The sequence below is a fragment of the Zonotrichia albicollis genome, chromosome 22 (assembly GCF_047830755.1).
Source record: "Zonotrichia albicollis isolate bZonAlb1 chromosome 22, bZonAlb1.hap1, whole genome shotgun sequence".
Classification (NCBI taxonomy): Eukaryota; Metazoa; Chordata; class Aves; order Passeriformes; family Passerellidae; genus Zonotrichia; species Zonotrichia albicollis.
This window is the reverse complement of record NC_133840.1, coordinates 7661555-7670980: the sequence shown is the minus strand read 5'-3', so window position 1 is coordinate 7670980 and position 9426 is coordinate 7661555. Positions and strand designations below refer to the sequence as shown.

Sequence of the window (9426 nt, the reverse complement as noted above, 5' to 3'; positions counted from 1 at the left end):
CAGCAAGTTCAAGAGTGGTCTCTGTTTTGTCTTCTAAATCAACCACACACAATACTCACAGACTCACCTGTAAATTCACAAAGTTTCAAAGCTTTATGTCTATGCTCTCCAGAATTGCAGCTTGTTTTTTCTTTAGGAAATATTTGTCTTGCTTCCGTGGTATGAAAAAAGTGGGAATTCCAGAGCACTGCTCATTCCTTCTTTATAAATTCAGATATATATTTGGCTTACCCAGATGGTTTGTGATCCCACCTGACCCAGATCCTCCCCAGGGAGGAGCATTACTGTGGGATGCTGCTAAGATTACAAGCTGCAGGTATGCCTAATGCCCAGTGACTGAATGAAGGAGGCAGCTCAGGCTCTGCTGCCAAGTGTCCAGGTTGTAGGAAGCCTTTGGCAGGCAAGGAAATGGCTCATTTCACTTTTCTGTGATCACACTTGGCTCCTTGTTCCTGCCCCACTCTGAAAGGGGCACTGGTGGAAAGCTGTTAGTGATAAAACCAGATGGGAACAGCACTGAGCTGCAGGATTGACAAGTAGTGTGAGGATTCTTGGTGAACAAGGAGGTAAACCAGCATTCCTAAGTTTTTCTTGTAGCAAGACTGTACCTGGTTTGGTTCGTGCTGGGTGCTCAGTTATCACTGTAGGTTCTCCAGGGCTTTGTTACCCTGGCTGATTTTTGCCCCAACACAGAGCATTTGCCCTGCATTCCAGATATCTCTGCATCACTGGGGGAAAAGAAAAAGCATCAAATACTAATGAATGTCTAACTGGTGTGCCCATCTTAATGTGGCCCTTTTTCTGTTTCTCCCTGCTGCACCAGAGAAGATCCCTAAAACTCAGGACTGTCAGCTATCTAAAATTCCTTCTGCTGCAGTGCCTGAAAACACTTCTTGGAACTAGATGATCAATAAGCAGAGCACATGAAGTCTGAAGTGATTAGAGAGGTATTTTGGGCTTTGGGAGGCCGATGTGGGGTGGACTCCACTGTGTCTGTACCATCTGGTGCCCTGCTCTTGGTGCAGTGCCATCACTGCACACAGAGCAGCAACACGAGGGATTCTAAACCAAATCAGAAGCTGGATGGGGTTTAGAGAGACTCCTGCAACAGCTTCCTGCCCAGGCAAATCCCCAGAGGAGATTACGATTCCCTTGATGCAAAACATAGCAGTGGTTTGAAATCTGATCCCTGTTGTTACTGTGAAATTAAACTCAATCTGATCAGGAAGCAATAATTTGCTTCCTCACAGTTCCACCAGAGGATCAATAGCACCATGAGCAGTTGGGTAATTTGCTATACAGCAGAGTCATACACAGCTGTGCAAAATGAGATGGGTTCTTCCATGGGACGTCTAGAACTACAGTCTGTGACCCTCCTGGGCCCAGCTCTGGATTTGCTGTTTTATTCAACACCAAAATAAATATGATGCAGAGCAACTTTTCAAAGGTCACTTCATGGTGGAGTCTAGAAAAAATTACGTCTGTAAAACAATACTGTGCATAAAGTTTTATACTGTGCATAAAGTCTTCAAACGTTTAACTGAAAGTTGCTCCTCAAAGCAAGCAACAAGTTTGCCCTTGGACCAGCACGGAGTATTTGGCATTTCTGTAGCATCTAAGCAGGAGCGATGATAAACAACAACAGCCGAGGGGCAGCTGCGTTGTACACGGGGCTGGGAAAATGATCCCGTTACCGGTACTCGGTCACTGCCGGTCGAATGCAACCATTCACCCACCGGGCACCAATCCAGTGTCCGGGGGGCACAGATTCAGTGTCCGGGATTGCTGGCTCCGAAACAAAGGCAGGACCTGAAGTGGCGAGGAGCTCCCGCGCCCGAGCCCTCTCGCCGTGGCTCCCGCAGCCATGGCCGGGCCGGAGGCGCTTTCGGGGCCCGGGGCGGCGCTCCTGGGGCGGGTGAGCGGAGGCGATGTCCCCGCTGCTGGGCGGTATTTTCCAGGATTCCTCAGCCGTGCCAGCCGCCGGGCTCGCCGTTCCCCGCCAGCCCAGCGCTCCGGCCGGGATCACCGGGCGCCTCCTGCAAGCGGGAAGCGCATCCCGGGGCGGCTCCACCCGGCCGCGCTCCGCTCCCGCCGCGGTCCCGGGGCTGCGCCGTGCCGGTGCCGCCGGAGGGGCGGGGAGGAAAGCGGGAGAAGGCGGGAGAAGGAAGGATAACGCGGGAGGAGGCGGGATAACTCCGAGAAGGCGGGATAAAGCGGGAGGAGGTGGGATAACGCGGAGAAGGCGGGACAGCTCGGAAGAAGGCGGGATAACGCGGGAGAAGGCGGGATAACGGGAGAAGGCGGGATAACGAGGCGGGATAACGCGGAGCGAGCGGGACCGTCCCAGCAGCGTGGCCGGCGGCGGCGCTATTGCTCTGCTCTCGCGAGAACGCCGCGCTGTGGCGCTGGGGCGGGCGGCGGCTCTCGCGAGAGCTGCGGCGCCGGAGCCAACATGGCGGAAGGTGAGGGGGGGAGCCCGGGTGAGGGGCCGGGCGGGGCCGGGGGTCGCGGCAGCTGGGGCGCTCCGCCGCTCCCGGGGCACCGCAGCGTGAGGCTCCCGCCGCTCTCCCGTGCGGGACGGGCTCGGCCCCGCCCGCGGCGGGTGGGGCGGGCGGCCCCCGAGGTGAGCGGGAGATGGCGGGGGCCGCGGGCGAGCACCCCCGGGCGGGGCCGGCTGGCGCGGGCGGCTTCGCCTCACGGGAGGGCGCTTGGAGTGGCCGGGGGCGGTGGGAGCCGGCCGGGAGGTCCCGCCGAGCCCTCCCCGCAGGCGGTGGGACAGGGGGGCTCCTGCCCGTGTCTTAGGGCTCAGACCGGGGCTCATCCCGGCGTGCCCGGCCCGGAGCTCATCCCGGTTTTCCCTGGGCGCTGCCGGTGCTGCAGCCTCCGGGCTCTTGTGCCGGAGCCCTTTTGTCAGGCTCAGGTGAGGTTTGCAGAGCTCCTGGAGTGCTGCTGTTTTGCTTGGAGGCTGGCAATCGCACCATTCAAATTGATGTAACATAAAAGGATTTGGGAAAAAAAAAAACCGCTTGGATTTTTGCAGTTCTACTCGTTTCTGCAAGACAAGCTTCCTCTTTTTCTTGGAGGAAACGGAGTGTGCAAACGGAGCTAAAATGCTCCAAGTTACGAAGGAAATGAAGTTAGAGTCGTGAAAGCAGAGCCTTCAACTCTGGAAGTGCAGCTCTTGGACAGTGGTGAAATTTAGGAACACTTGTGGAATATTGACTAAGATGGAGCAGATGCTGCTGGACTGGCGTGCATCAGCTGAGACGATGCTGTGGTCAAGCTGGTTTGATAAGTCCTTAGAGGAATGCCTGATTTCTTGTGTGCTGAAATACCATTCCTTCATATTTAGTTGACCAGTCTCTTGTGCTTGCTTTGAAGCCTTGGTGACCCAGTTCTGGAAGGCTTTAGTTGGCTCCAGGTGGTGAAGGTTTCTCCAAAGAGACCCTCAAGGATGTGAGGCTCTGGCTCAGGGTCCTCCTTTGCAGAATTAACCTGCAGCTGATAGAAGCAAGCCCTGTTTCAGACAACCTGTACTTCTCAGAGATTCTTCCCTGCCTTAAGTAATTCTCTGATCTTTTGGCTGAATAAAGCACATGACCAATGAATGATCCTGTGTGAACTGGAATAACAAGCTGGAGTTGTCACCCTTCTCAGCTCCTTAGGTTGTGTTGGAACAGGGGCTCATTTTGTCCCTACCTGCAGCCACACTTCTCCTGTTAAGAGCTACACGTGAGTCAGCTGTAAAGTGAAAGCTTATTCAGGAAGGGAGCTTGTCAAATTGTGGTTATTAGCTCAGAAGCCAAGTGCTTCTCATAAGGAAGTGTTGCCTCTGTCTGGAAAAATCCTGCATCAGATTTATTGCAATTGCTACCTGCAGATTAAACATTTTAGCATGTAATTTTTGAGTTCTGTACTGCTAATATAGGAGGCTTGCATGCAGGCATGGGTAAGAATTGTTGGATTGATGCTTCAGTGTAAAGAAGCAGTAGCTGTAGAGCTTTGGGGTGGTAAAGATCAAAAATAAGCAGAAGTGAGGAGGAACCAGAAAGCAGTTCTTGAACATCCTTGGGGAGATAAGGGTCTGAGTGTGGAGCAGTGGAGGGGATAAGGAAATAATTTGGTTTTCTGAAATATTTCACTCAGATCCACTTTGTAGGGAAACAAAATTTATCTGTATGGCTTCTGGGACTGCTTTTGATGGTGGAATGGGCTGTGTGATGGCTTCCACTGGAGCCTCCCTCTGATTGTTGAGATCTGCTGTCTCCTCATTGCCTTTTGCCTCCCTGCTTGCATTCACTTATTTGCCCCCAAATACTGCTGTGCATTCTCCTGTAAGAAAATGACAGTAGCCTTTCCTGAAATCCTCTTCAAAGCCTTTGATATGGAATTAAAACTTCTGCCAGTTCATGAGATGCTGATCAGCCTGCCAGAAAGCTGATAACAAAAGCTGCTCTTATTTACCTGGCTCAGAAGAAGAGGCATTTTGTGTTTTCTGCTTTGCTGAACCTGGGAATCCTCCTCACTGAGGCATTGGGGTTGGTGTTTAGCCAGAGCTTTTCTGGTCTCTGACTCAGCCTGGCCTTTCAGAGCCTTGAGGCAAGGACCATCATTAAATGTGTGTGTGTGTGTGTGTGTGCCTGCAGTAATTGTCCCTTTTATTTGTTCACTCCTTAAGTGAACAGTTTATAGGGGAAACTGAGCCTTTGCTCTTGTGCTGTAAATGTTGATTAACTGGACCTTGAGAACTCTCTTAAATGTGCATTTGAAATGTGCTGTAGGATCAAATACTGTCCTCAAGTCTTGCTGCTACACATGTGTGCAAGTTGTCATAAGAATAAGAGAAACTCTTTATTTTACAGTTCTTGTCATTGGTACAGTAATAAATACCTGTCAGTCCTTCTCTCTGAGTTTGCAGGAAGCATCTGGTGTCAGCCTGAAAGCAAGAGTGAGTTCTCAAAGCTTTGGTTCTCTGAGGGACTTTCACTGCTGGTGGGGATTGGCTGGGATTGCCCTGAAAGCAGCAGTGACCAGCTGGGTTGTTGGTCATGCACAAAGCTTCAGCTGCTGCTCTTTGGGGGTTTAAGGTAATTCTGCATTGTATCCTAGTGATCTCAGGCTAATTTGGAGCTAGTGAAAATGACAGTATTTATGGTGGTATCAATTCTTTATTCCCACCTTTGCACTCCCATGGCTTGGCTGGAAGATGCAGGATTTCTGTAGGGTGGTGCATGCAATGAGCTTCACTAGGCAGCTTCCTATTCCTAGCATTTGAATTTGTATGCCATCTGAAAATCTTGCTGGATAAACAGTGGTGCTGTTCATACACTAATTTTTGGTGCAATTCTTGCTGTCTTTTGCTCTGGGCTCCTGTCAGACTCCTGCTCAACAGCAGGACTTGCTTTGTGCCCCAACACCATCCTTAAGGAGAAATGAGGAAGGAGTAGTTGCTCAAGGGACATGTCCTTCTAGTTCTGGGAACACCAAAACTGCATTCATCCTCACACAGAAACACTGACCACAGCAGGATTTCAAACCCTCCTTGAGGCTTGTGTGCTGCTGATGGCACAATTCTGAAATCAGAGTATATTTGAATAGAAAAAGAAAGGTATCCCAAAGGAGGTGGTAGCTCTGGAATTTTGAAGCATGAAGCAAACAAAAATGCTGTTGAAGGAGTTACCTGCCAAACCTGCTTATGTATTAACTGAAAAATAAAACGGGATGTGTTGCCCTTTGTTTATCCATTACAGTAGTTAAGTTAAGAGAGTTCAGAGGCAGAACTGCTGCAGGGTCTGTGGAGGACAGGCTGAACAAGGTGCTCTGTCTGCCCCAGCCTGATGCCCTGCCCTGGGCACCTGTGTCACAGCAAGGCCAAGGTCAGCTGCACTGTTGAACCTTTCTGCAGGAGCACTGATCAACAGAGCTCAGTTTCCCCTTGTTTGTACTAGGGATGTTTAGTAAATATTTTGGAAAAGTCTTTGAAATAGGAATTCCTGGCTAGTAGGGAGTAATCTTGTAGGAACTTTCCCACCTAAAATCACTGGTTAGCGTCCGAATTTATCCTCCCTGCCCCCTCTTATTTTAGGACTGGTCTGGGATTTGGCTTTACTTGAAAAATCAACTTAATGATAGGGGGAAGATAAGGAAGTCCTGTGATTGATAGCAAACATACAGTTTTTACAACTAGTCCATAAATAAGCACTCAGAAGTTGGATTGATTTTAAATACTTGTACACATGTTTCCTTCCAGCAGTGAGGTGTAGAGGTTTTTCATAGGGGTGGCCTGGGTTGATTTACCCCAGCATGTTGTGGAGTGACCAGTTAAGTGTGGTGGAAAAGTGGCTTCTGCAATGGGATGGAAATACCTGTTCAGGGATCAGCTTCCCAGGTGCTGCTGCTTTGCTGATCCTGAACTGAAATAGCCAATATGGACTTGACTCCATTTGTGATGCCTCACCAGTGGAGGAGTGTGTGTGCCAGCAGGAAGTGGTTTTATGTACTTTTCACTGGCCTTTAGCACATGGATTCTGGGGACAATCTGTTTTCCACTCTGGCCGTTTTTTGGAGAGTTTCATAGCTGACAGGTTGAGGTGTTCTAAACAGGTCAGTTAAATACTCTGAGGTAGATATGGTGCTTTAGCAGCTGTTCTAATGCTCACTTGTGGTTTTAATATCATCTGAAAAGTCAGACAGCATCTTAACAAGGCTGAAAAAAATGGCTAAGAACCAAAGACTTAGTCCTCTGCCCCACCATAATTCCCACAGAAATGGACTCCATAGCTTTAGCAACCTTATTGCATTTCTGACAAAACAATTCAGAACTTTCTTTGTAAGTGGCTTTTATCACTGTTATGATTTTTTAATGTATTTATGAAAACGATACAAAACAGAAGGTTTAATAGTGGGGGTGAGATGCTTTGGAAGAGGAGGGACTCTCCTTGGAGTGTTGTAATTAAACAAGATGTGAAGATACCCTCAGGTGCCAAACACAGTTGTGTATGTCTCAAACCTGTAGTAACACTGTGTGCCTTGCAGAGGAGGTGGCCAAGCTGGAGAAGCACCTGCTGCTCCTCCGCCAGGAGTACGTGAAGCTGCAGAAGAAACTGGTGGATACAGAAAGGAGATGCAACGTCCTGGCTGTGGAGGCCAACCAGGACAGTGCCAGCGACACCTTCATCAGCCGCCTGCTGGCCATTGTAGCTGAGCTCTACCAGCAGGAGCAGTACAGGTGAGGAACCCCCTGGGCAGGGAATTACAGCAGCCTTTGCTTTTATTGACTGCACAGGGTGCTGGGTGCAGTTCTTGCTGCCACATGTGAGTAGAGTCCTGAGTTGCAGCTGTAGATGGAGGAGCATGCTGAATCCAGTTCTTGAATGGAGAGCTCTAAGCAGAAATTCATCTAAGACAAGTTCAGAGAAAATCAACCACAATCACTGTCAACAGCAGAGCTTACTTTGAAGAGAAGGAGTTTTGAACTGAACCATGCTCAGTTGATGGATTAATTACACAATGTGTCTGGGAAAACTGTTCCTTTCTTGAAAGGCTTTGTCCTAAAACATTTTCAGTGCTGTATTCCTGTTGTGTGTGAAGAAGCCTGATTAATTTGGCTTGTCTGGTTGTAGTAGTGATATATGTGACTTAGTAATACACTGTATTTTTGAAATCCAACACAAAATTATGGTTAATAGTTTCTTTTCCATAGGCACACTAAGAATCCTTTCCATATTCTAGATCCTTGAGCTGGTTAAGTTCTGAGACTACTACAATATTTATCAATTTCTTTGCTGTTACTGAAAGCAAAGCCAATATAGTAAAGGAGTTTAGTCATGTTAGGGAAAATCTATTTTAGTTAAGATTTCCTTGCACCAGCATCTCTTCATGAGCCTCCCTGAGAAAAGGCTCTGTGCCTGCAAGAACTTCCTGTAGCCTGGTGGGTAAAAGATGTGTTAGGTAGTATATGTCAGAAGAGTTGGAACACTTTATTTCTGTCCATCTCCTTAGCTTTAAAGGCATTGTATGGTTGTCTCAAAGGGCCTGCATATCACAGAATGAGAAAGGTAGCAGGTCCCAGTGCAGGTTTCATTAAGTAACATCTCTCTGTGCTGTTGTTTGTAGCAGTGCTTTGATTTGGAAAATGGTCTGGGAAGCACACCTGCACAGTCAGAGCTTTTGCAGGCCATGGGATTTCCAAATGAGCAGGGCAAGTGGATAAGCTGGTGGAAAGGGTCAGGGTGAAATGGGTGTTCCTGACAGCTGATCTCCTGGGAGCTGGGGATTCTGCCTGGCACTCAGCCTTCTGTCAAACAGCATTGTTCTCTTGCTGGTCTTGCCTGAAAGCATTGGTGCTCAGCTGATGGTATTGGTATGGACACTGTGACATAAATATTTAACTTCAAGGCTGTTGGCTTTTCCTAACTTCTACAATAATTCTCTTGCTGTTTATTCTGAAATGGTTTAAAAAGCCAAACCAACCAAGCACTTGAAATATGAATGACTCATTGCATTTCTCCCTAGAAAAATATGAATTGTCATTTGACAACATGTTCTGCTTAACCAGTTGTGTTTTAATGTCTCAAACAACTTGAACCTCAATGTGGATACCCAGATATAGATACCGTGGAGATGGTGAATCTATACATAACTAAGTGCAGGAGAAGTCTGCATAATAGGTGTTTGTGTTTTTTTCTCCTCTCAGTGATCTGAAGATAAAGGTTGGGGACAAGCACATCCGTGCTCACAAATTTGTCCTGGCGGCGCGCAGCGATTCGTGGAGCCTTGCCAACCTGGCCTCAACCGAGGAGCTGGATCTGTCAGGTCAGTCACTGCTGGGTAATGTGATGCCTCTGCTGGCTTTAGGGTGACTTGTGAAAGGGCCTAAACCTAACCTTGTTGGGAGAAGGTTACTTAAGTGCCTTCCAGGCTCCTGCTGTGCTCTAAAAGTGGTGCTTGGTCTGTTGGTAACCGAGCTCTCTCTCTGGAGTGCTGGTGAGCTTGTGAAGTGGGTGCTAGAGGTAGTGAAATCAGTAACCTGCCTTCTTTCTCTTTAGCAAACAGGGGTTGAGATTGGTGGCCTGTTTGTCTTTTCTAGAGTCAACTAAACATAATGAAAAACAAATCTATATGGAGGAGCTTGACTTCTTCCTTTTTGAGGAAGGACAGGGCTGTTTGAGGTAGTGTGCATAATTTCTCTGAAGCGTGTCATGGAAATACCTTGCTGCTTGTTAACACGGTGTGTGTGGGAAGTGAATGCAAGTACTGATGTGTTACTGAAATTGTTTGCTTTGGCACTTTGATACCTTTATAAAACAGGTGAAGAAGAGATGTTTTCTAACAGATCATCTTCTACACGAGTGTTTTGTTCTGTTGTAGCTGTTTCTTGCATGTACTCACACTGGGCAGTGCTTCTGCAGATTGAACCTCTCAAAA

The 9426-nt window shown here is 48.2% G+C and overlaps 1 protein-coding gene across 2 annotated transcripts in view; it reads left to right on the top strand.

Moving 5' to 3' along the window:
- The first annotated feature begins 2291 nt into the window (after positions 1-2291).
- Positions 2292-9426, top strand: part of ANKFY1 (ankyrin repeat and FYVE domain containing 1) — a 32095-nt gene continuing 24960 nt past the window's right edge. For both annotated transcript variants that reach the window (XM_005494180.4, XM_014272136.3), the window contains exons 1-3: positions 2292-2462; positions 7036-7228; positions 8696-8814. In XM_005494180.4, coding sequence (XP_005494237.2) covers positions 2453-2462; positions 7036-7228; positions 8696-8814 — 322 coding nt within the window. In that variant the 5' untranslated portion in view covers positions 2292-2452. The remainder of the gene's footprint in view (positions 2463-7035; positions 7229-8695; positions 8815-9426) is intronic.